This window comes from Sceloporus occidentalis, unplaced genomic scaffold (assembly GCF_023333645.1).
Source record: "Sceloporus occidentalis isolate IW3139 unplaced genomic scaffold, rSceOcc1.0.p SCAF_47, whole genome shotgun sequence".
NCBI classification, from domain to species: Eukaryota; Metazoa; Chordata; class Lepidosauria; order Squamata; family Phrynosomatidae; genus Sceloporus; species Sceloporus occidentalis.
This window is the reverse complement of record NW_028317027.1, coordinates 6,153,367-6,180,701: the sequence shown is the minus strand read 5'-3', so window position 1 is coordinate 6,180,701 and position 27,335 is coordinate 6,153,367. Positions and strand designations below refer to the sequence as shown.

Here is a 27,335-nt window from a genome sequence, read left to right as displayed (position 1 = left end):
GACAGGTCCACTAGGCTTGGGCTTAGTTTGCCAGCAAACCAAGGTCTGACTAATAAATAGGAGCATATGATATAGACTGTACGTCTCAGGGACAGAGGGGTACTTCAGTTGGATCCTTTGCCAAAGCTCCCTGTAAGAGTACCCATGTTGCCCGTAAAAGGAACCAGATTGTTAATCTTCCATAACTGCTCAAAAATCAGCCCTGCCCTATTGAAAAACCTAAAATGTGGCTGAACCATCAGCATTTCAGCAGCCTTTATACCCAACATCAATATACAATATAAATATGAACTCTGGTGTAAAGTAAGTCAGACATTGTTTACTGTAAAGAGTGCATGCTTTCAGGATGTACTTAGATGGACACAGGATGATGTTTCACTGAAGAGCCAGGTTAATCAGCGTGTCACATGCGTTTATTCCTAGAGAAACAGAAAACATGCATTACTAGTTATATATACAGTGATTTATATAAATCAAGCTTTCATCATAAAAGTACAGTTGGGCCATAACTACTCCATAGGTTATAAATATTTTTAATAGGTTATAAATATATGTAATATTATTGTAGTTAAATAAATAAGTAATTTATTATGGAATATTATGATTGTGGTTATAAGCATATTGTAGTGGCAGGGTTCTAGAAGACTTTCTATTTTGTCTCATTCTTTTCTACGCTTGGCTACTGATCATATCACCAGCCTACCTGAGTGTTAATATTCTTCTGATAGCAGCCACCCAGTAGAATTATGGTTTATGACTAAAAAAACACATACCACCCAACGGTCCTGGGTTTGGTAGCTGCCCCGTTGTCCTGCTTTTTCAAGCTGTGGGCAGCATGGGTTGGTTGGGGTCTCGCCTCCTAACACAAATCCGCCAATTGATACATAACATAGCCCCGCATAGTGTGACACAGTGTAGCCAGGAACCTTGTTTATTTTTTATCTGAAACAGAAATGTTGAAAAAACAATATAACTGCTCCTTTAAATGAAACCAGGTATTCTCATGCAAGAGGCATAAGCTAACACCAGAATGCTGCAGTGTCGATTTAATTCTGGCCTTCTTTCCTAATCTGCTATTAATTTAGGTGACCAGCCATGCTAATTGTTTTAACCTTCAGTTTTTATGCCCTTAGTTCACCTCATTAAATTGCTGATGAACCTTCTTTTCTCCAGCTGTCAATAGTTTACGTAGGATCTTTACCTAGGAACTGTAATACTGCTCAGCCAGAAAACTTTTTTCGAATTAACGTTATTAAAGAGCCAGATGCAAAAAATGGCAATCCCATATACCAAACTCCTGTGGATTTTCCATTCATTACCCAGCCCATATTTTTCAATAAGAAACTGTTAGGTTTATGATCTTCCATTTTTTCACTGGTGAATGGTTCCATAATTTGGTTGCAAACATATGTTCTTTCACACAACAGTGAGTGTTGTCACGCTCAGCACCACCCATATTACACAGACACCATCTTGATTAAATGGTATGACCCAAGACAGTGGCTTCTCTCTGTCCGATTGGGGCATGCGCTAAGGATTTAGCAAAGAAGGCATTAAAAATACATTCTAAATGGTTTTCTTTTTGCTAAATTAGTAAAGCTAATATTTGTGCGAAGAGGAAGGGTCAGATGTCAGACAGCTATCTCCATGAAAAAGGAATGGGATGTACAGCGCAAAGATCTGTTACTGTAGGGATTTCTTTAAATTACATTAGTAGGAACTGAATGAGAATCCACCATTTATGTAATTTGTGAAAAGCGTATTTAGTACTTTAGCTACTTAGGGATTTAAAAACATAGGGGAGTCATTTAAAGAGGAACTATCATTACAAATGTAGTATTATTTGTTCATGAAAACACATCTTTGCTCATATGACTCATGGAGTTAATGTGTATCCTCGTAGCTAACCTATCATGTTCCTCCATCAAACCAGTATCTGAAATGTTCCCTATTATAGATATCACAGCATAAATTCTACTTCCCAAAATTATTTTGCAGTAATCTCATATGATGACACGACATTTGTTGTATTTATCCATTCTTGTTGTCCTACCCGTAATATCCATGTGTCATTTGTTAGGACATGGGACAGCCAAATAGATGAAGGTCTCTTCCAATAATATATCTTCTTTGAATACATCCCACTGCATAGCCCCGGTTGCCTCTATGCCTGTATTGTCAGCTGTGTCAGCCTTATTTCATTGCAGGGCAAATCATTAGTCCAGCAACATCTGGCACTGTTCACTGTTCCCTTTTTTATTGATTTCTGTGGATCAAAACTCAACCTATATACTTAACCGTGAAGAAATATCACTAGGCTCCAATTATCTGTCGCGTTCATTTAAAGTAGAGGGCAGGGTATGCTCTTATAGAGATAAATGTAGTAAGTCAAGATCAATAATAAGAAACTGTCAGTTTTAGATTTCCTTCTTATCCTCTAAAGACTTATTTCTCAATAGCATGGCCTTTGTTTCTGTCTCCAAATGATGACCTTGTGTCTTCATTAGGGTGGGTGGGGAAGCTTCGACAACATTGTCCACAAAAAAACAAAAACCTTGTAACATAGTAATTTAGGTTGAAGCAAGAAGCAATTCCATCAAGTTGAACTGTTGATCAACAAAGTCTAGTGAGGTCATTACACTTTGTGATTTGGTATAATTTGTGGATAGGGTATATAACCCTATACAACAGTATTGATTTTCTGGAATTTCTTGAGTCCCAGCAGAAAATGTATATGATCCCAGATAGCAGAGTACAGTATCTGCTTGATAAGAGATTTCATATGTCGGACGCTGAATTAAGTACAGAATAGCAATAACAGAAAGGAAAAGTAATAAAGTCGAAAGAAACGTTTACAGGGACATGGTAGTTTATCAGCCAGCCAGCTGTTTATCTGGACCATGCTATCCCCTACTCTCTGCTGCAATACAAGTTCACCTACATTTAATTTCCTTCATTTTGATTAACTGTGCAATCATCGCTCTTGTAAGTGCACAACATTCTAAGCTTCTACAAAAGAGGAGCATCAGAGGAGGAAAAGGGGGTGAAGGAATGCAGGTACCGAAGTGGCCTTTCCCTTTAACAGCTTGGCAACCATGCAGGACTTGAATTTTATAAATGTGGTCCAATCTATTTCAGTTTCAACATTAAGTAACACAAGAGTGACAATATATTAAAAACCCCAAAGCCTTTTAACAGGCCCGGACTGGCCATCGGGCAAACTGGGCGTTTGCCCGGTGGGCCGGGCCGGATTGACTTAGGGGCTGATGGAGCTACAGCTCCAGGCCCCTACCTTAAAATAGGCCCAGTCAGGACCGAACTGACTGGGCCTATGCAGCCTCTACGGCCGCATTAACGCAACTGCGTCCGGGTCCGCCACTCTAAGGGGCCGGGAAGCCCCCACCAGGGCTGGCCTTAGGGGTCTGCGGCCGCACAGGGCTTTCATTAAAACATCGGGGGGGGGGGGGTTTAAAACTTTATTTAACATCCTCCATGTTAAATAAAGTTTTTGTTAACTTTATTTAACATGGAGGATGTTAAATAAAGTTTAAAAAAAAACAACGATGTTTTAATGGAAGCCCTGTGCGGCAGCAGACCCCTAAGGCCGGCCCTGGTGGGGGCTTCCCGGCCCCTTGGAGTGGCGGACCCGGTCGCAGTTGCGGCGGGCTTAAGGGGCAGGTGCCCCTTATGCCCTGCTTAAATGCGGCCGTAGAGGCCGCATAGGCCCAGTCAGTCCGGTCCTGCCGCGGGCCCGGCCGCAGTTGCTGCTTGCTCCGGCAACAAGGTAAGTAGGGTGAGGGAGGGGGGTGCAGTGAGAAGGGGCAGAGGGGGGTTAGATAGTGAGAAATGGGGAGAGGGGATATATAGTGAGAGGGGGTACATAGTGAAAAGGGGGAACATAGTGAGAAGGGGCAGATAAGATGGGGAGAGGGGGTAGTGTGAATGCGTATGAGAATGAATGAATGAATAAATGTGTGGATGAATTGTGTGAATGCGTATGACAATTAATGAATTCATGTGTGGATGAATTGCTTGAATGATTTGTGAGACTGCATTAATGAATGTGTTAATGATTTGTGTGAATGAGTAAGTGCAAAGATGGTACATGAAGGGTGGGCTTTAACAATAAATAAATAAATAAAAATGGGCTGCTTGGGCTTAAATGCCCGGGCCTATTTTTTGTCCCAGTCCGGGCCTGCCTGTTAATGTCTAGTTCTTTCAAGTTATCTTAAGAAGATCAGTAAAAGTACTTTGATTTGCCTTCCCCCACTATCAAGGTTAGCTAAATGGAGTCCCCAATAGGTTTAATGAGAAACCCATGCTGGTCGAGTTTGTTCAACGTTCCTCTGAAGTTCAGCTGCTCACAGGTTTATCCATTTTTTATCCTTGTAAGTAATGGTGATTTTAAACTTCCCATACTGTTGCCTATGAATTGCCACTTCGGCAATCCGGTAAATAAAACCCTTATGTATTGGTCTAAATTATTTCTTCAACTTATATTAAAATATATCTAGACAGGCATTGATGTGCTTTATGTAGCACATCCAGTTATATATTTGTAGTTTATAAATATATATATATATATATATATATATATATATAGTCTAAGTATACATTGATCCTGGAGAGGGGGCACTTGTATCTAAGTTGTACTCGGACATTAGAAGGAGGTGGCATCTTAACCAGGCTACACTTCTTGTATCCAAAAATATGGACAAAACTAGTTGTGAGTAATAATTACTTCATCCCCAAAATAGATATCTGAAGTTAAATCTACGCACATGTTCACACTAACATGTAGAATGAAAAAATAAAAAGTATTTATGCAATTTTACTTTTTTACTTTGTAAACACAAAAGATCTCCCAATAATATTGACATGATATATTAATAATGGAACCAGCTCACTAGCGGGTACATAGACCATAGACCACAGCTGCAAAGCCTTGCACGGTGGGTGATTTGGGAAGGTTTTTTTTTATTCTTCAGTAGTTCATCTTTCTCCTCTGACATTTTATTTTAGATTTCAGCAAGATACACCATTTAGGTTTGCCCTTTTCTTATTTTGCCAGGTAATTTGTAGACAGCACCTGGTATATATAGCGGCAGCCAGACTGCTGACAAGCAGTTAGCAAGAGTCAGCCAAGCAGTCAGCCCAGCTCTGTGCGCTTTTCACTGGTTGAGCAGAGTTTGGAGCTTGATATGAAAAAATACACACGTAATCCAAAGGTTTATTGCAGAAAGTTTGTTCTCATACTTGGAGGGTTTTTTTTCACAAATTATTTATTTCTGTATCTACTACATAGCTTTATTAATAACATCACTGCCCTACATATTATTATTATTATCTTTTATTTATACAGCGCCAACAATTTACGCAGCACTTTTTGCAATACATATATTCAAGGTGTATGACAAGACCAGAATTTACAGACTAAGACATTAAGTGGAGAGGGTCCTGCTTGCAAGCTTTACAATCTTGAGGGAATTGGATAAGGACAAACATAAGGAATAGAGAAAGCTAAGAGGCAGTGTGGAAGTAGGTTCCAGAGGTATGAGGCAGCGCAAGTGAAGACTTGTAGATGGGAAAATGAAGAGGTCATAAGTGTGGAGGAAAGCCTTCGCCTATAGGAAGAATGTAAAGATCGAGTATGGGAGTATTTTTTTAGATGTCCCCAGTGAAAAGTAATATTTGACCACCCAACTGTTAACTATCCATAAAGCACAGTAAGTATCAGTAAAGGAAAGCTCCATGCACTGAAAGTACTCTGGAATAATCTAGAGCTTCGGTACCCCTGTTGTCTTCCTGCACACTGCCAGAAATGGGAGAAAGCATTGACATTGCTGGTACTATGGTCTCTTGTTAGGGTATGTAAAGAAGAACCCAAATGGAGCCTGTACGGTAAAGACCTTTGCGTGGACTGGATGGGCCAGATTGTTCTTATTTGCCATCAAATTCTGTGACCTTTGATTTATGAGCCAAATCCCCCATAACCCTGTCAGATGGTTTAGGTTAGGAGGGTTATTTACTAGATAGTAGTGGTTCCTGAAGCTAGAAGTGAGAAGGGTTCCATGGGGTCTTAGTCCTGTACTTTACCCTTAAACCAGTCTAGCATCAAGCTATTTTTGGATTTTGCATAAAATGAAAAACAGTGTATGTAGAGCAGGATTAGCAGTTTGGTGATCTTTAATTACTTTAATTATATATTTTTAAAATGGTCTAATATTTTTCAAAGTCAGCGTGGGAGAAAGGCAATGCATTAATAACAAAGGTTTTTTTAGTGAGGGTATGCTTGTTTTAATCATATTGTTAACCTTTTTAATGTCCTTATAGTTTCTGTAATGCCCCCTTAAAGTTAAATATAACCATGTAAGTGTCAGTGGGGCAGTTGTATATCCCTCGCATTAATACAAACATGTTGTTGCTCCCCCGTGATGATGTGGTAATAGTCTCTATGTGACTAAGAGCAAAGAAGAGCTGCTGTAAGATTTTCAGATGAAGCAGCAAACAAAACATGATGACGTCCTGCGAGACCATCACAAGCCTCAGCAGAGAGCTGTAAATTAAGCCATCTATCTCTGAAACTACAGCAAACACTATACTCCAGCATTTTCCATCTTGCAAGCAGCCAAAGCTGGCCCACAAATGGCATCCTAATATCCACCTCATCTCTTTATACCCTCAAAGGGTTATTTGCTCCATGATATCAATTTCAAATTGCATATAGGTCAAATAATTTTTCTATGATATAGGAGTTTGTTCATTATATCATGAGTTGCAGGTGAGTTGGAAACTCAGAGAACTCGGGCACTTCTCCCAGAGGTCTCGGGGCCAAACTCTTAGAGTTCCCAAGTATGATTATATAGGTGGTACAGTGTTGTTAACGGCAGTCTTAACTTGGACAACAGAATCATCAGGACAACGTGAGGTTGAAATGCAGAAGTGTGTTAGCGTAGCATAGACCATAAATTTGCCATGCAGATCTTTATGTACTTCATCTATTGGTATTATATAAAAGATATATTTTATAAATGCCTTGCTAGAGTTGTATTCATTTTTACAGCTATAATCAATCACAGTCTATTAATAAAATAGCTAGATAACCAACATTGAGCCAAATAAAATGTGTTTGTATTGTTTGTTGGTTGTTTTTTAGCAGTTCTCAGCAGAATACTAGGATTGTAAGACGTGATTTGTAGATAACTGGTACCCTGCTTTTGATTATTAAGTGACCTACAAAAGTGGGAATATTAAAATGATGTTTAAACATTTTGTGAAGACTCATACAATTCTTATCAGAACAGGGTTAAAATCCATCTTCTCCTCTTGAAGGATCCATCTGTTCTTGTAAGAACAGCTAGTGCATCTCTTTGAGATACGAGGAGAGAAAGCGTGTGGCATGGCAGTCCGTTTTAATGCTTTCATCCAAGCTTGCCATTAATCTTGGCTCTTGCACAGGGTATTGCCGCCAGTGTTTAAGAAGAAAGTTCTCTAACTTTACTTTTCGGAAAATAACACAGTGTTTAAATCAGTTTGCATTATTCGTCTACCAGTTTGCTTTGTCAAAATAAAGTACTACTTTATTCTGAAAATAAAAGCTTGCTCCGATAGAACCAGACACTTGGAACATGGAGCAATTTCGTCTAGATAGAAGCAAAAAAAACCAATTTGTCATATTCAGTTTTGCACAACAGAAGAATTAACCCGTTGCCTGGTTGAAATCAGATAAGTCAGGTATCGGGGGAATTATCTGTATGATGGTGAAAAATGTCATTCATTTGTAAGGGAAGACACAATTCAGCAAGTCAGCAGTCTACTCGCATGATTTTCCATTAAAATACGGTGTGCTATCAATATATAAACCATTCTTTTGTTCCAAATATGTTTTGGTCTTAAGTGAAAAAAGCAATTTCAGCATGTAACCTAAAAGAATGTATTGCTGTTGAATATCTATGCCATTCATCAGCTACTTTGCTATATTGTATACTGAGAATGAACACCCATAATTAGAATATGTTTGGATTGAATTAATTGTAGGCACCATATTGCATAGATGCATACCAGGGGGCTCTCCAGGTTTGACCTGATCAAGTTTCTTCGTTGTTTGTGCAAGAGAGCTGCATCTCGCCATTCCCACTATCCCCTTATATCGTGTCTATACTCTTCCCCAATTTTCCCCTGCTTCTCTCCCAGTTCAGTTCCACTAAAAACTTTTTGGATAAACCCAATCCCTATGCGAATCCCTAGTAGCCTATTTTGTGAAGTTCCCATGTATGCATAGATGTTATTAAAATGAGGGGTATCAATAATAATTTAATATCGAGAACACTATATAAGGGCCCGCTCTACCATAGGCAGCAGCCTAAGACACTTAGCAAGTAAGAGAATTCAAGAAGGGAGACCTGAAGACGTAGACCAAGGTGCTAGAAACCCAGTGGCCAGCCATGCACTGTATAGCATGATAAAATGGAAAAGCTTGTGGCATCCTATAAAGAACCGGTACTATGTTGCTCAAAATTGTCATTTGATCTGCAGTTCAGTTAACATCTTGTGAGGAACTAGTTTAGTGTTGCCTTTATTTTATTCTGTCTTTGGCTTTATTGTTGTTAAATTTAAAATATTGATTCTAGTTAAAATTACATAATTTAAAAACATTTTCATAAGGAGTATTGTTTATCCTATACTGTATATATCTCCCGTCCACCTTCTAATAGATTGTAAGGACCAGGGCCCTCTTCTGCTTCTGTAGCACTATGTCTTAACAAAAAGAATCTTATGTTATTGTTACTTTTGTAGATTGTTAATTTTAATGTTGTCAATGTTCATTCTCCCTATTGTAATAGTACTGGTAAGAGCCTGCTTGATTTCCCTATACCTGGGAACTTTCCAGACTAGGCTACCTTGAGCTCTCCCTCTTCTGGAAGTTCGAATAACCAGCCTAATTAATCCGATCAGCCCATTAATTTACAATCCAATCGTTTATAGTGACTAACACTTAGACAAACTAAAAGTTAATGTACTACTGAATTTTGTGTTTCTTCATTTTCCACCTGAACCTGCAAGGCACCTTTCTCCTCGCCAGATCTCTGGTTGGGTGCAGCGGAGTCCAGGTGGTGAGCAGTTAATAGTAGGTAATTTCCCTAGAAGGATCTGTGTTCACCCTCCATTTCCAATTTATAAGAACTAGGAGATTCAGCAAACTGGTTTTGAAGGTTAAGCACTTTGTTATGGAACATTGAATTATTCTTCTTTGGATTAGAGTTTGCAATACAATGTACCCACTTCCACATTAAAAAAATTCACATCTACATAGTTTCATTTTAACATTCTTTCCGATAATTGGTTACTAGTTATTTTGCTCTCTCTACTGAGCCACAGAAAGCACAGATGTCACCTGGTTGCTCCTCACAGTGATTGCTGCCTGGTGTGGCTCACTAACCCCTCTTCCCTATGAATTAATTTGTAATTTAAAGATACAATAATTCTACAGTAATTTACTGCATTGCGGGAAACCATTTCTGGTTTTTATTAATAAAAAATATTAATTCCTTTCTTTACGTGCACTGAGGTTGCTAAGGTTTTTTCCCCTGAATTTTGCTTCAATCTCAGGATCTGCATGAAAATGAGCAGACTCTCATGGATTAATTCACAAAATTTTATCCTCAATTTATTTTACTAGTAGTTATCAGGATTATTTAAAGAGCTAGTAAACATTCAAAATAACTTTGGTTTATGTGATAGAAGCCTTTTTTGTTTTCCCTTTGAATTTTGTGATCAAGAGCATTTGTTTTGGCTCACAACTGGTAGAGGGGACAATAACTAGGTCTAGAGAAAAATCACATTGTCCAGGATCAACTCAATTTTTGGTTTCTTTTTGCCATTGCATACTAAATACATTGACATTCATATGTAGTTGGTCCCCGCAATTCCAGCCATTACAGCGTCCATTCTTCTGGGAAGGCTTTCCACAAGATTCTGGAGTTTCTGCAGGAATTTTTGCTTATTCATCCATCTTGCTGTGTGCACTGGATTACAGTCATGCCAGAATAGAAACGGAGCTTCCCCAAATTGTCCCCTTCAGCATACCAATAAATTTTGGGCAATGCTATGATTGCAACTTTGTGGGGACAGTTTAGAGAAGGCCATTTTCTATTCCAGCATGACTGTGTCCCAGTGCACAAAGCAAGGTCCATACAGACATGTTTGGATGAGTTTGGTGTGCAAGAACTTGACTGGCCCACACAGACCCCCTGACCTCAACCCCATCAAACACCTTTGGAATGAACTGGAACAGAGATTGTGAACCACGCCTTCAGAGGCTGACGTCACCAATGCTTGTGGAAAGCCTTCCCAGAAGAGAGTTGGGCACAACTACATATTAATGTCTATGTACTTAGACTGCAATCTCATAAAAGTCCATGTTGGTATAATGGTCAGGTGTCCCAACACTTTTGTCTATATAATGTAGCATTATAGGGCTAAGTACTTAATATGCCTTAATGAAAATCTGTCTGTGGTAAGAAGATGAGTAAAAAAGTGGCTTGATTGGTTAGAGTAAGTCTGGGAACATTGCTACCAATAGTATCATCTCAAGGGCCCAAACCTGAAACCAATGGGAAAGCTTTCCTCCCACACAAGGGGAGTCTTGTTAGATACTCGAGCTTTCACAGAGTAATTGCTGGAACGGATACTTAAGGTACGTATATCACTTGACAGGAGTTGTGTTGGCCAGTGGTGAAAGGGGCAAATACATATGGAGGAATTTTACAGAATCCCCCATGCATGTAAATTTAAAGTGCATATGATGACTTGAGTACATATATATATGTAAAACTACTTGCATCTCCAATACTGTTAGAGAATGTGTTGAATAAGTTATATTATTTCTACAAACTTATTGGCATAGGCACCCCGAGAAATATTTTTCAAGTGAAAAAATGCTACAATTTACCAAATTTCAATCTGAACTATTTTGTTAAAATTCCAGAATTTAAATTATGATTTTATACCTTCCATTCTAAAAAAAAAGTTTTTGATTTGTGTTTTACAATGTAAAAAATACATATATTTATATATCTTTCCCGACAAGGCTGTTTTCTACCTAGCATATTGATACAGAATTATGATAAGTTTCTTCAGCTGCATGCTTTATATAATCTCTGAAAAGTTTTTGTGCGCCTTATTGTTCAGAAACAAATTTGTATGTGAATGCACAATGAATATAAATGATTACAATCACATCTGCTAAAGTGGAATATTAAAAAATCTGATTCTCTTTCAAGGAAACACAAAAAGTTCCCTTTAAATAAAATTGCAGATGGTTTCAGCAGTAGAATAATATATTTATGGTAGGGTTAATAAACACACGCAACTGGGAAATTGTGTGGATATGATCTCAGCAACAAAAAAAGAGAAATACAGGAAAGCATACATCCTATGCAGTTTCTTAAGGTCAATTTCCATATACCTCCAAAAGAGTGTATTTCTACAAGCTCTTAAGATGAGGCAGGTGTCTGTGCTTGTGTCTACTACCAAAAAAGACCATGCATGCTTATATTGTCCAAATTAGAAATGAGATGTAAGGAAATGTTATTTTACTGAGAGGCTGGTACACAAGTGAAACAACCTCCCATCAGAAGAGATATAGGTTAATACAGTGAATGAACTTAAACATGCATGGGATAGGCATAGAACTATCCTGAATCTAAGACCAAGCACTGATTACAGTAAAAGGGCAGACTTGGTGGGTCAGATGGTTCTTATCTGTCCTTGCATTCTTTGTTTAAAAGCCTGTGAGATCCCTTGTTAGACCCATGTTTTGTGGAGGTTTGCATCATTTCCCTTAAGGTCCAGAATGTACATAAAGTGATGGACCCTTTGGAGCAACAGTCAGAGCATCCCTTTACTTTGCAGAGTATTGATATATTCAGGACATGTTCTGGGGTTTCTGGCATCCTAAGCAATCTGTCATTGGAGCCCACTGCATACACCTGCTTGCTGTTACAGAAAAGTCATGCCCAGGGCCGGCCCAAGACATAGTGCGCCTGGGGCTTAGTTTGAACCCCCCCCCCACGCTACTCATTATCTACCCTTCATCTCCCTACCTTCTCATTATCTACCCCCCTCCCTCCCTATTATCTACCCTATCCCCCCTTTGTACTTCACTTACCTTCCAGCAGTCCTGCGGCGAGTCTCTCTGCTCTGCCGCGGTCAGCGGTGCTTCACTGCTGAGCGCCGGAAATTACGTCATATTCCGGAGCTCAGCATTACAAGCCGCCACCGAGACCGAGCTAGGGGGCTCGATAAGTGAAAACCACTCTCTCTCCTCCTCTTCAAAAGTGCTGCCTGGGACAGTTGCCCCACTCTGCTCCATGGCAGGGCCAGCCCTGGTCATGCCTTCTAACAGCTCAGGACCTTAGAGAGCTGCCTAGGTCATGTGTATGGCGAGGGTTGGCCTTGTAAATGTAAAAGAAGCATCTTACTATGAAAAGAACACAATTCCATTAATAACAACATAGCCTCTGGTAAATATCAAATATTGTGCCGCTGTGTGATATTACTGCAATACCACAAACTGTTACATTGATCTATAAAATAAACAACTGTATTTACAGACATCTCACTAGTCACCTATTACTTTTTCTGGATGACTAAATATGAATCATGCATTTCATCTATCTGAATATAGTCCAAAGGGATCAGTGTCTGGGATGTGATTTAGTAAAGATTAATGGTGTCGGCTTGTGCTTAAGGATAAACCTCATCGCTAACATAGATCTAATCTTTGTAGGGTAGTATCCACTAAATAATGCAAATGTCTTCATTAAGGTTGCACATTTACAGTCCTATCATTGGTGACATGAAGTCAGCAAGTTCCTGGCCTCACTTCCTCTTAGAATAGCTAAAAGTAATAAATTGTAACAGACTTTGGGCCAGATTCATGCTGTGCTGGGTGGACAAAATGTATAATGGAACACAATATTGTCATATCACCATAAACTATACAATCATTGGCCATAGTTTTACAAAGAAATGCTTTAAAATTACATCCTATGGAGATATAATTATGTGATATACCTACAAGGAGCGCATAGTCATGGACATAGGGAAAAAAAACATATTTAAAATACTTATTGTGATAAATGCCTTGGTTTAATTCTTTTGAAAATGCTTACCAGAGAAAATAAAACTTTGTCACTAACAGTTTGATCTTCCTATTGTGTTTCCTCTGCATTATATTCAGTCATTACATATAAGGGAGACACTTAAGTGATAGACATTTGCTTTCATATGTAAATATCTAGATATTCTACAATACCCACAATATATTTGTTTGGAGATGGGTTCAGATATGCATCACTAAGTATCATCAGGTTCTAAAAATGGTCCAGTATTGCAGGTTTTCAGGATGACATCATCTACTGCTGGTTCTAGGAACTGAAGGATGTGTCACTGGTAGACCTTTAGCATCAGGCAACTGGTTCTGATGTATTTTTGATGTCCAGTTGTGGGCTCCACGTTACTCAATATAACTGTGGTGGTTCCACATGACAAAGATGTTCAAATTCTCCGCCTAAAAACCCACCCCTTATTCGCTTACTCCAGTGCTTAAAGGGGGTAAATACCTAACCTAGTTAAAGTGACAGGTGTGCTAAGTGTCAAGGGAGATAACATGGGGTAAGTTTGGCTACTCTGTGCAGATACAAAAAATAAGACACATCTAATAAGGGGTTTAGAAACACTGTACAGCAATATTCTTTGAGATTTTTCAAATCAAAGATAATTTGCCGTCAGCTAAGCAGATGTTTATTATTATTGTTTTTTTTTGTTTACCTTTGAGATTAACTGGGTCAGTTATAACAAATGATTGTAACCTAATTTAGTCAGAGAGCAAAGAAGCTGATGTAGGCAGAAAACACTGTGGAAGTACATTACAAACAACTAATGTTTGGGCCTGCTCTGAAAAATATAGATAAATGTTTCGCAGCTCTAGAGAAGCCATGATAAACTAGAACATGTATCATTATAGTGTATCTGCCACCACAATCACTAATAGTTGCCTTTTAAGGACATTGGTTCTTTTAGTATTGTTAAAAATCTTAAGTATATGGACTGGAGTCCTAAGAAGTCTTTGTTTCGGTTTGTCAATTCTAGTTTTGTCATACCTTTTGAATATATGTATTGTAAGAAGTGCTTATAAATTATTGGTGCTATGTAAATAAAAGATAATAATAACTCTGGAAAATCATCCATGGATCTGGAATCATCTGAAATATCTCAATTAGTGAGACAAGTGAGGTCAGCATTAATACGAGGAATCTTACAATCAAGCATAATGAGTAGTGCCCCGTTCCAATGAATATCGTGGAACATAATTTTTCACATGTTTTATTCATAGCAGTGGCATGGATGGTTTCCTATGTATATTCATTAGATTATAATTTTAGAATATTAATATGGTTTTCGTAAAACAGTAGAGATTACAGATCAATATGCAGATTAGGTATCCGCAACGGAACTCATGCCAAGTGAACAGCATGGCAATTACTTAGAATTTCATTTCTTATGGGGTTTGAGAAAAGGCTTTGATGGCCAGATGGCTCCATGACACCGGGATAAGGTTATTTTTAGATGCTAACATTCAGAATGTATATATGTTGCCTTCTGTGTATACCTGCATGATATGTGTTAGTTCAAAAGGTTATAGCTTGCTGCCGTTGGAGGTATGAGCCTTCTCTGCAGGGAAGAAGGTCAATGATCATTGAGGTTTCAGAAACTAAATATAACAAAGCCAGTAGAAAGGCTTTAGTTATGTTTTTTTTAACCCAATTGTGTAATATACCACCAAAAGAAAACCAAGTAAAAACCATGTAGGAAATAGTAATTATGTTGTTTCCATTTAGCATTTCAATTGGTTTTCAGCTCTTCTGCCAAAGGCTGTGCAATGTTATTTCTTGGAAAACAATCTATAATCTGCAGCACGGCAAAAAACATAAGCCCATTAAAAATTATTTGCAGCACAAAAGGGATATTAGTGCCTGGAATTATCAAACAATGTCATTTTATTTTGTGGGAGACGATTTTTCACGGCACTAGCTTATTATTCCATAAAGCTTAGCTAGCAAGCAGTGGGGATGTTTTCTTTGTATTTGCTGTAAATAAATAAACAACCTTAATTCATTGTTTGGCACAGTTTCTCATGTGTATTTTTCAAAGTAAAACAGTAGTTTAATAGGATGAATTCATGTTGAAGCAGTTACCAGGCTATCACATCAAGTTCAGGGCCTAAACATTTTGTTTGTTTATCTTTCACTTACCACTTACACACACATTCTACCATACATACACATACAGTGACATACATGCACACAAACATACACACATACAGAACAGCAATATACAAACACACTTACACACAAACATATTTACTTCTACATACACAACCTACCTATGTTGGCTCAGGAGGGGGTAGGCCGGTGCCAGCTCTTCTGCTCCCTCAAAGGTCCTCACACGCTATGTCTGGGAAATAATGTCATATTCCAGCGCTCCCACTCAGCATGTTGGCTTGAGGAAGAACAGCTCACAGTTCTAGTCTAGTGCTATGTCCAGTGGGGTTGTGGGGTTGATGCTAGGGGCCTGTAGGGGCCAGTGTCTCTACTACTGCAAGGTCACATATGTTATGTGACCCCTGCTGGGCCAAGGAGGGGGGGGGGCAGCCTCAGGTGAGAGAGCAGGGCAGCTGGTCCCAGTACACAAGTACCAGTTGTACCCCCTGGTGGTGGCCCTGGATGTTATTGTCCATGTAAAGCAAGGCTTGACAAATTTGCTCCACATGCAAGAGCCAGCCAAAGATTCCAGGAACATCCATGGCATTACTTTGGTCATGCAATGTTGCTGAGCTCCCGCTTCCCAGCAGAGCATACAAAGCCTGGGTAGGTTAGCTGGAGCTCTCCCTCTTCTGAGGGGAATGGCTTCACAAGGGGTGAGGCTAGCCATACATGAAAGCAGAGCTAGCCCCAGGCCAAACACTGCTCCCCTGCTTGGAGAAAGAGGAAAGTGATCCAGAGACCCAAGGATTCAGTGCTTCACCCAGAGACCCTGGGTCAAACCAAGATAAAGCCGGCTCTGCAAATGAAATGACTTTCCATAAAGCTTTGTGTGGCCAGCTGTGCGCCACGATGCATATATGATGTGCCTTAGTGACCTGGGTTTTCAGTCCTAACTTAGAAGTTACTTCTTCTACCCATATTACTAGCAATTTCCTGATGGAACAATAAACCAACCGTGGAGACTTTAATGAACTCAAATAAAAATTAACTGAACATGGGAACTCCAAGAGCCAACATGATCTTAAAATAAATATATATATATATATATATATATATATATATATATATATAATGTGTGTGTGTGTGCTTTTTGGAAAAGTAAGGTAAAAGAGGGCTTGGCTCTGAAACTACATACAAAATTAGGTGTTTGTAATAGATGTTTATGATCCACAAATCACATCATTTGGGCCCTTCTTGAAATCCTGAGGTGCCACAATAGCACTCCTTTGTCAAACGCAATAACCTTAGTGATAAATCACAGGTTAGCTTTCCTGTCCACTCTCTTTATTCACATCCTAGATAAACAGTCAATCACCAGCCTGGATAGAAACAAGTGAAGTTTATTATCACATCTTCAGGACAGCGACAGTGTAACAGATGACAAATACCCCCTCCATTTATAATATAGGACTTCTCAACTGTGGATGCAATAAATCAATGTCTCCATTAAGACCAAACGATATGGCAGGCATACCTGATTTTGCTTTTGTTCAGGTCCTCTATTCCAAAGAATTTGCAGGTGAAGGCAGTTTGCTCGAAGACGTCCTAAACCCTGCTGCTCATTTCATATAGACACAAGAGTATACAATATTGCCTTATGTCAACAATAATACAATTCAGTGCATTAATCGGAAAAAACAAGATTTGTGCAAAAAAGCATTTCCAATGAACGTTTCCAAAGGCTAGTTTCAAGACTGAAGGGACACTGTATATGCCAATGCCATATAGAGTTTGTTGCGTGCTGATGTCAGGTGCATGGACATATCAAGGGTATACAGAACATAAATAGCTTGATTTTATGCATATATATCCCATACTTGTCTCTTTAGATGTTTATGGCTGCGTGGTGATGTCATATGTACACCCTTACTACATTGCATGGGGTATTATGTCATCATGCTTCATCCTCATCAATACATTATTTTTATCCTCTTTGGCAAACATGATATAAATGCCTATGGCTTATAAAAATGCATCACCTTTTACTCACCTTTATTATTATTTAATCTAATATGTAGCTACAATTGCCACACTGACAGAATCTATATAGCTTTCAGATGCATCCAAATTTAACCTATAATCAGGGGAGGCCAATGGAGTACATTTATTTGTGTGAATGCCTCTGTATAAGATTATTAATATGATATATTTTGTATCATGTTTGTCATATTTTAAAACACGAATTTCAGTTAGTTTTGGATTGTTTTATTAGTTGGTGATTTTTCTAAATATAAAACCTTCAACATTAAAGGTTTATTTTAATACATCAATATATTCCAGAAACAACATAACTACTGTAACTTTGAAAAGTATTGTTTGTATCACAGTAAAAGGGCAAAATAATTAGTATATTTAATACCTTTACCTAACGCTAAACAAAAGCTTCTCCACAGGATTAGATATCCAGGTGAGTGTTCATATTTAACACCTACAAAACAGGCCGTGCTATGTATAAAAAATGGAAAAAATAAATCATGAAAAATAAATATAAAAAAAGCTGGGAAAGTGATAAAAATAATACGTATGCTGGATTTTTATTTCCTCTTTTTTTTTTTTTTTTTTTTTTTTTTAGAGAGGAATTTAATGTTCGTATTTTAAGAGGTTGGTTTGTATTTACTCATTCCAGTGGAATAAATTCATTTTTTTCAGACTAGGGTAGAAGTTACCCAGCTCCAGGTTAATCCTTCCGGTGCTCATGGACAAGTGAGCAAACCAGTACCAGCCTGGCCGAGTGTAAAATTGTAATTCCAAAGATTAATGTTGTCTTTTGCTGTTTACTTTGAACCTGACCAAGGTTTTCACCTTTCTTTTTTCAGCTTCTGTCCAGGGACCTTGGGAGAGGGCAGTCTCACCAAATAAAGTACCATACTACATAAAGTAAGTGCTATTTAACCTATTTTCTCAAGGAGCGATCTATATAACTAAAGATCTGATGACATATTTTGCTTTCACTGAATATTGGGGTGGTGGGGTTCAAGCCTATCCTAGGCCAACAGTACCCAGATTTTTAAGACCTTGTGCATGACTTTCTGATCATTACAACAAAATGTGATCCACCTTAGGTACTCATAATATAATGTGTAAGTAGCTAAAACCCATCTGGATGACAAGGAATAAATATAATAGGAGTTGAAGCTAATCAATATACTCTGATCTAGACTGTAGTTTAAAACCAGATAACATATATAATTATACTTTTATTAGTATACAATATGCTGTAGTTTGCTGCCCTTTGAATGATGTGACATCTGTTTGGTGGCATATATGAAATGAGCTTGTAGCCGTGTTCTCCTTTGGGCACACTTCTTCATTAAGTATGGTCAATGCAGTTAACACTGCTCTTTCCTAGGAGTGCTATGGAGAGGTTTTTGTTTTTCACAAAATGATGCAACCTAATTGCTTGGGGTACTCCCCGGAGTAATGTTATTTAAAAATTCATATACCTGGCATTATCCATCTGGTTTCCCATGCCAAAAGATGATTAGAATTGTGCTTAAACAATAGGTTGTTTTGACATTTATCTGTGTAAAATGTGAGAAACATTTTTTTTGATAATACGGATATAAATGAAACACTATGTGATAGATCCACTTAGGGGTTAGAGCCATTAGCTGCTTCTGAACAATTCTACTGGAGGTAATCTAATGAGCATACACTGATGTATGTGTTCATTTCTAACGCTCAATACAATGTGTAAGTGCTATTCCCTGGAATGTCAGATAGATAATAACAACTATAATTAAAATAAAATTACATACTTTTTGATTTCCTTAAAGGGATTCGGTTGGGATTGGACTATATTTTTTATGTACTATATACCGTGAGCAAGCGCAATATTTTAATCTTTTTTTTTAAAAACATACTTTGTCCATTTTCCATTCTGCACACATTGGTCCTTTATGTGCCCTTAAAGTAACTTATGTGACCATCAAACTCAATTTTTATACTTTTGCGTAGTCCCTTGAAAGCTCAGTTGTTCAGAAATAACATTTGTCTTGGACTGTTCTGCTTTAGATTGAGTTCTGCTCCTAAGTGCAGTCCCGTGACATCTAAAGAGGGATAATATAATTGCAAACTGTGTCCTGTACTGCTAATATGCTCTATGGAAAGTCCCGAGAATATTGGACGAACATCTAGACGCCTACTATGTTTAGGGGTCTTGATATTCTTAAGCCTACTATGTTTAGGGATATTGATATTCTGTTGTTGTTATGTCGAATGTGAAAGGCATGTGCCTAACATTGGCATTCACAGATCATGGGTTTGGATGCTTGTATTGCTACACTAAATGGACTTATTCGTAAAGTGTGGGTCGCATTTATTGACAAGCTGCAGAATAAAGACAGTTACTTGGTCTTTTAATGACGGCTATTATCTGTCAAGCACCTGTGAACAAACAAAAACGCAATGAGCCAGAGGTCAGCGGAAAATATCTTCCAACTCTTATGTTTTAACAATAAATCGGAATTGCCGGTAACAGCCTCATAATTATTAGAATGAGTTCTATTTGCCTAGGGGGAAAAGTATCTGATTTTACACACCAGTGTTGACCTGTTGAATAAATTGATGTGCATGTATTGATTTGTGCTAATAGCCCTCTTCGCCAATGGGAATCTGGTCTCTTGGCAGGAAAGCAACGTGAATTTCCCTCATTACCGCAACGTATCTCCTATTATGTAGCTAGGAAAGTATTTAACTGTTTGAGGCATTAATGTAAAATTTACAACCAAGATGAATTATGCCTGTGTAAACGGAAGATGAAAGACAATTAATTAAGGATTCAGTAACTGTGGTTAATGAATTCTACATGCAGAGACCCAACTGATATCAACTGTTTCTGCGATCAGAGAACTTGGGTTGGAGAGACTAAATTTGTCAGTGGACAAATATCTACTAAATGATTTTGTATATATTGCCTATAAATGATTTCACTCCTGGAAACGAATGTCATTGTAACGCTTGGTATGCATACTGTTTTATCTTTCTACAGGTCACCATAGGTAATGCTGCTAGCATTGAGAGATTAACATAGTGTGTATCATGTTGACAGTTTACATCCATTTCTACTTTTAACACAGAAATTTGTATACTCAGATAATTGAAATATAATGTTAAAAGAGCCCTGTGGCAGGATTTCATCTGCTCTGCCGAAGTGCCTTGGCTTATACCCGGGAACTCCCCAAGTTTAACCCAGAGCCCCTAGGACAGATTTCTTCACAGGTAGTTCCCAGGTATGCCTTATATCATTGCTCGTACTGATATATAGCAGTATAGAGCCCTGTACTGTGTTGCACTAAAAAAAACATACTGTATTCACTATCATGTCAGTTTAAACAGTTTAGGCTTCTTTCCTCCGTGGTCATCTTTGTCACATGTTACCAACGCTGGGCTGGATCGAGTGTGGCCAACAAGATGTGGAAGCAGGTCTAGAGTTTGCCAGGTGGGCAACTGAAGTCTCCTCAATGCAGTGGGAGAAATCTATGCTATACTGGCATCCTAAAAGTTAAGAAAAGGTGTGTGTGGAGGAGGTGATATAATGACGTCTTTCCTAGGCTGCTATTTGGTCGGGGACCAACGCTTTGTGGTATCAGACGTTTACGACCTTGAAGGAGACAGGCAGTGCCATGCCAGGAGGTAGTCAGCTAAAAACAGTGACTGAATCCTACAGGTAGTACTAATGCTGTGATATACTGTATAAGTATTCAACAGGTAGTACTAATGCTGTGATATACTGTATAAGTATTCAACAGGTAGTACTAATGCTGTGATATACTGTATAAGTATTCATTTCGTTTTTTCAGTCAAGCATTTTATTGCAATAAGAAATGGCAATCACTTTTTGAATAGCATTGTCCATACGCTTTCAAACAGGGGTGACAGAACAACATGGCGAGCAGCTGCTACTAGGTTTCAGCCCTAATTCCCCCCCGAAAACCAAGCTTCTGTTGGCCTTCTGTATGGGCCCTTTGAGATCATCACTTCTGCTCTCTTGCTGGTCCTCAATAACAGAAGGCACATGATAATGATATAACAGCAGTCAAATGTTTTATTCTCCAGTCATCTAATTTGAATGTATTATTTTTGAAATATCTACTCTTAGAATATGGTGCAGTGCATTAAACTGCACATTCAGTTGTAAAGCCCTCAGTAGCACGCCATAACTCAACTGCCGTCTGAAATTGCGTGTGTTGATTTTACCATCATGAATTACTGTATGCCTATGCTGGATTGCAAGTTTATTCCCACTATGTGGGCCGCTTGGTGTAACTGCGGCTGCCAGCCGTGAAATATTGTTTGGGCAGCACATCTGTATTTCAGAGGACAATACTAACAGTGCCGGCAGTTGGCCAGTAACAATAATTCCCAATCAGCCCTATAAAAAAACTATTAGTCATGGAATAGCAGTCTTGCTTTTTTCCCTCTTTCTTTGCTCTTCAAAAACAATGTGCAAAATACAGGGAATAAAAACCAAAGTCAGCTTTTCGGAGCACCACGGAGGCATCTTGAAGTCTGATGAGCGATCCCAGCTAATGGGAAATAGTTAATGGTTTTATTATTGTCTCTTTGAGCGGAATTATGCAACTGCATACATTTCCCCAGGCTATCTAAATATAGTGTGTAACGAGAAACTGTAAATCCCAGTTTTTCGTAATTTGTAGCTTTTCTTAGTGTAAGCATTCCGTATTAGCAGATTGAGGGGAAAATGGAGAAATAATGAAATAAGACTGTTTTTTTTTATTTTGCTTAGTAGTTTGATTTCAATGCAAACTGTTGTGCTTTCATCTCAGCAAGGTGAACCAACTGGATAGAGAGGTAATTGTTGAAATTTTCCAGCTAGCTTTATATCAATGTTCAGGGTAAGGTAACTTCAGAAAAAAAAATAAGGTAACATCCTATGATCTATAACTCTCAGTAAATTAAGCCAGTCAACGGTGTCAATGTGGTTGCATATCCCTGCCAGACTGTATATAGGGCGGAATTACAACATACTTTGTACATATATTGACACAATGGCCCACTTTTTTAACAGAAGCATCATTTTTTGTCCTGCCTTTTTTGCTCCCCCTGCAACTGATTTATGAAACTTTCAGACAGTACAGAGGATGATCAGATAAATCACTGTCAGATTATACCTGGAAACGAAAGTTCACTGCAGCACAAATGCACCTTTTTTGCCTTTTGCTATATTCTCTTGGGTGCGTCAGCCCCAATTCACTTAGGTTACCTCTGCAGTGTTTTTTCTATAGTGCATCCAATATAAAGTGGAAGTAACTGACACTTATTACAGATATGGTTTATAGTGTGTATATATATATATATATATATGTGCTATGTCTTGTGGCTAGTACAGAGAGACACATGTGCTGTGATTGGTAGAGAGATTTGTTTTGTGTCTTCAATAGAGATGTTTATGATGTCTGTGGAGACATTCTGGATGGCTTACATGGAGCTATATCTTTTTTCTTTCAAAGAAAATGATGCCACGTGGTCTTTCACAGTGAGACAGTATGCTTTACGGCTATGATACAATGTTCAGTAGCTTGTACAGAGCCAACTGGCTTGCAAATCCGAACCCAAACCTTATTAAAAGTGAACTTTACCGGTTTCATAGAATAAAGTATCTATAGGCTTCATAGCTTGTATAGAGAATATAGTTTGTATGAACAAAAAAGAAGTTAGAAGAATAGTAAAAAAAACACCTATTTCATGCATAAATCGATTTCCTGTGTTTGATGAACACCAGAAGTATCACAAATGTGGAAAAAGATTTATATTATTTTTGAAATGTCATACTTTTAACTATAGTCAATATACCGTATTTGCTTGATTATAAGACGACCCTGATTGTAAGACGACCCCCCAAAATCTGAATATCAATTTATGAAAAAAAGAAAAAGCCTGAATATAAGACGACCCTATAGGAAAAAAGTTTTACCAGTAAATGTTAATTCATGTAAACTATGTGAACAATTTTTTTTTTATAAAATATTTTGTTTTTATTTCCTTTTTTTTCAACCTGCCCCCCCCCCCCAGTTATGCACATCTGCCCCCTGGCTTGCCACTCTGGCCCAGAAATGCCTTATACCCCCTATATGCCACTGTGCCCCATGATATGCCTTTTGACCCCCTATGTGCCACTCTGCCTCCAGAATTGCCTTATACCCCTATATGCCACTCTGGCATTTAGGGGGTTAAAAGGCATATTATGGGGCAGAGTGGCATATAGGGAGGTATAAGGCATTTCAGGAGGCAGAGTGGCGTATAGAGGGTTAAAAAGGGATTTCTGGAGGCAGAGTGGCATTAAGGGGGTTAAAAGGCATTTCACAGAGCACTCTGCCTCCAGAAATGCCTTATGCCCCCCATTTAACACTCCCTCCCCCTCCCTCCTCCAAACTTACTGGAGCTTCTGGGTCCCCGGTGTGTAGTCCGGGCAGCGTGTAGAGCTCTACGCGATTCGTGTACGCAACTTCCGCTGCAGCCGGGAGGAGGTGCGGTTAGCAGCGGGGGTTGTCTGCGTCCATCGCGCAGACCTTCCCCGGCTGTCAGAGATCACGGGGAAGATGCGAGGCCGAGGGCAGAAGCATGTACCTTCTTTACCCCCTCGCAACGCATTGAAGCAGAAAGTTGGGATATGACATCAAGTCCAAGTACACGGCTTCATTGTCTCAAAATGAAGTCACTTGGGAGCTGAGTGTGGGAGTCTTTAAACTAAAGCCAAGATTTCACAGCTCAATGGGCCAGTCAAACTCCGTAACTGGCACATCATCCAGGACAGTAGGACAGTTTGGCAGGACAGTGCCTGAAAAATGGGACTATCCTTCTTAAATTGGTGTGGTTGGCTGGTATGTATTCAGAATGAGATTGTTAGTATTATTTACAGATGACAAGCTGCAAGATATCTGTGTACAAAAGTGTACCAGGCCCAATTGTAGCATTGTTCTGGAATTTCCCACACAAATGCATCTATACTTGGCCACAGACAGCAATGGATACAATGAAATAAACCATTCTCTCTCAGTAGGACATTGGTAGAATTGTCAGCCACCTTGTAAAGGAAATTACTTTTTTTTGTACAAAGCTTTAGCTGTTTTACAAAGTCCACGGCATTAAGATTTTGTCTAATCCAATACATTTTCACAGGCCTATTACGCATTTCAAACCCGAAGGAAATACATAGTACTTCTGCAGAAATACCCACTGGTCGTGTCGCTAGCAGCAGTGACACTGAATAGGTAGATCACTCTTGGCAGCTGATGCTCCATTTCATTCTGTTAAGAGTCAATGTGTTAATTCTCTTCTCTAATTTATTCTTACATAGCTTTTATATTTTACTATAATACTTTGGAACACATGCTGCTATTGTCTGCATTTTATGCAAAGCAAAAAATTGTATTTTTAAAATTTTTTCTCTTTTAAAGCATATTATGGTGCAACATACTGTTTAATAGGTATAATTTGTATTCATGGGAATTCTAGTATTTTTAAGATTGCGTTTGCCGCAGTAGACAATTTTTCAAATATAATTCCACCTCTTTTAACATTCATTTTCTATCATTTATATAATTTAAGTATAGTCTGTTTTAGTAGGATAATCCATGCCTTTGGAGAACTTTACAATGAAATTTTACATTCCAATCTGTTTTATTAAACTACAAAGCATTGCCGAGCATTTATTGAAATATTTAGACTTTTATTTTCTAGTGCCATAAATGGCCTCCCAAGTATTTTGTTGCCACATGATAAAAGATGCAGATTTAATATTGATGTGAACAGAGCCGGCCTTAGGCGTTGTGGCGCCCGGTGCGGACTACTCCTCTGGCGCCCCCCCTCACTACCCCCCTTCTCTGCCCCTTCAAACTACCCGCCCTCTCTGCCCCTTCAAACTACCCCCCCATGCCCCTTCAAACTACCGCCCCTCAAACTACCCCTCCCCTCTGCCCCTTCAAACTACCCCCCTGCCCATTCAAACTACACCCCCCCTGTCCCTTCAAACTACACCCCCCTCTGCCCCTTCAAACTACACCCCCCCTCTTCCCCTTCAAACTACACCCCCCTCTGCCCCTTCAAACTACACCCCCCCTCTGCCCCTTCAAACTATACCCCCCCTCTGCCCCTTCAAACTACACCCCCCTCTGCCCCTTCAAACTACACCCCCCCTCTGCCCCTTCAAACTACACCCCCCCTCTGCCCCTTCAAACTACACCCCCCCTGCCCCTTCAAACTACACCCCCCCTCTGCCCCTTCAAACTACACCCCCCCTCTGCCCCTTCAAACTACACCCCCCTCTGCCCCTTCAAACTACCCCCCCAAACTACCCCCCCACTTACCTTGTTGCCGGAGTCCTGCGGTGAGAGCGGGAGGCATCCGTCTTCTCGCTCTGCCGCGGTGCCGGCATTTCATGTTGAGAGCCGGAATAGTCCGGCGCTCAACATGAGATGCCGGCACAGCGACGGAGTCACGGAGAGTAAGGGGCGCCGAGCGGTTGCCGAGAACTTCACAAGCAACCGCTCGGCGCCCCTGACCGGGACTTAGATTTAAGCATCATTTTTTTTTTTTAAACTTTATTTAACATGAATGATGTTAAATAAAGTTTAAAAAAAAAACACAAAAAAAACCCCGATGCTTTAATCTAAGTCCCGGTCAGGCGCCCCTGCAACCATGGCGCCCTGTGCGGTCGCACAGGTCGCACACCCCTAAGGCCGGCCCTGGATGTAAATGGTTATATTTTTATTAGTGTAGGGTGGAGCCTACAAATCCCTCAACGAACTTTAGAAACTGTCAGATGTAAAAAAAAAAAAAACCACTGAGGTCTTGAAACAGCGCTCAGGCTACTGAGCTCACCTACCCTTGCAAGGGTAGGAAATGAAGTGAGCAGGATAGAAGGGAGTAAAGTTTCTTGGTGTACCAGATCAGAAGTTCTTCACGGCACCCAACAGGAAGCAAGCCAGCTGGTATATCGGTTTGCATCCTATAACTTGGCCTAAGGTGTTTGCAATCTGTTAGTTTTCATTGGTAATGAGTATGATACCCTTAATGGGCACCTCCAAAAGAACATAGTCATCTGTGTCTTAAATGCACAATACTGAAGAGTGTATTTGAGAAGCACTTGACAGTTCACATTTTCTTATTGCAATAGTATCTGACAATATAGTTATTATTTACCTTCAATAGACCCATTCTATGCACAGTGTGGTAGCACGTTTAACCTCAGTGTAAGTTAATCGTTTTCCCTAGTTACTTCTTCTGCTATCTAGATGTTCATGCTTTAATATCTAACGAGTTTATGGGAAACATCGGCAGTCTGCTAGGTGTTTGATACCGAGGACTCGTTCCTTCATTGTGTAAATAATATTAAGCTGTCCATTGGTCATCCTATGGTGGTATCTAGTTATTCAGATTCCTGCTATGCTGGAATCTTTGAATCTATGTAAAATATACATTACATTTGCTTTTCAGAGTATTTTGAGAAAATATGAAATTTGTGTAAAAAAAATGTTGCTACTTGCAGATTTCAATGATTTTACAAGTGAACAGATCACCATTTTCTGTATGTATGCAGACCAGTGAACATATTCTTGGACTCAAAGCCAAACGGGATTTCAATCAGTCCTGGCACTTAAAGGCCAGCAGCTGATAAAAAAATGGCATGAGTATCCAACTGGTGGCCGCTCACTAAAGGGCACGATCTGCCACATGAGTGACAATAAAGGTACGCATCAGGCTCCATCCGGCACTGGCCTATAACTCATTTGCTGGCTTCCCCAAAGGCCAGTCTGATCTTAATTTGGCTAGCGAGGGTAGAGGGAACTGGATTTGTGAATTTCAGAATACTATTGATTTTATAAATTCAAAATAAATTCGATGTTAAGCTTTAATAGCAAATACAATAACAATAGCTTTTATTCTTTGATTTCTCGCTGCCTGCTGAAGTCATCATGTTGCCTCACCACCTGTTTTTTCTATAATTTAAGCCTGCTACATAAATCAGCAGAACAAGTAACAACA

At 39.2% G+C, this 27,335-nt stretch overlaps 1 protein-coding gene across 1 annotated transcript in view; it reads left to right on the top strand.

Annotated features, from left to right (window-relative positions):
• Positions 1-27,335, top strand: part of LOC149289279 (dystrophin-like) — an 874,963-nt gene that overhangs the window by 706,571 nt on the left and 141,057 nt on the right. The window contains 1 exon segment of the mRNA XM_089490922.1: positions 18,146-18,206. Within this exon segment, the coding sequence (XP_089347048.1) occupies positions 18,146-18,206 (61 nt within the window).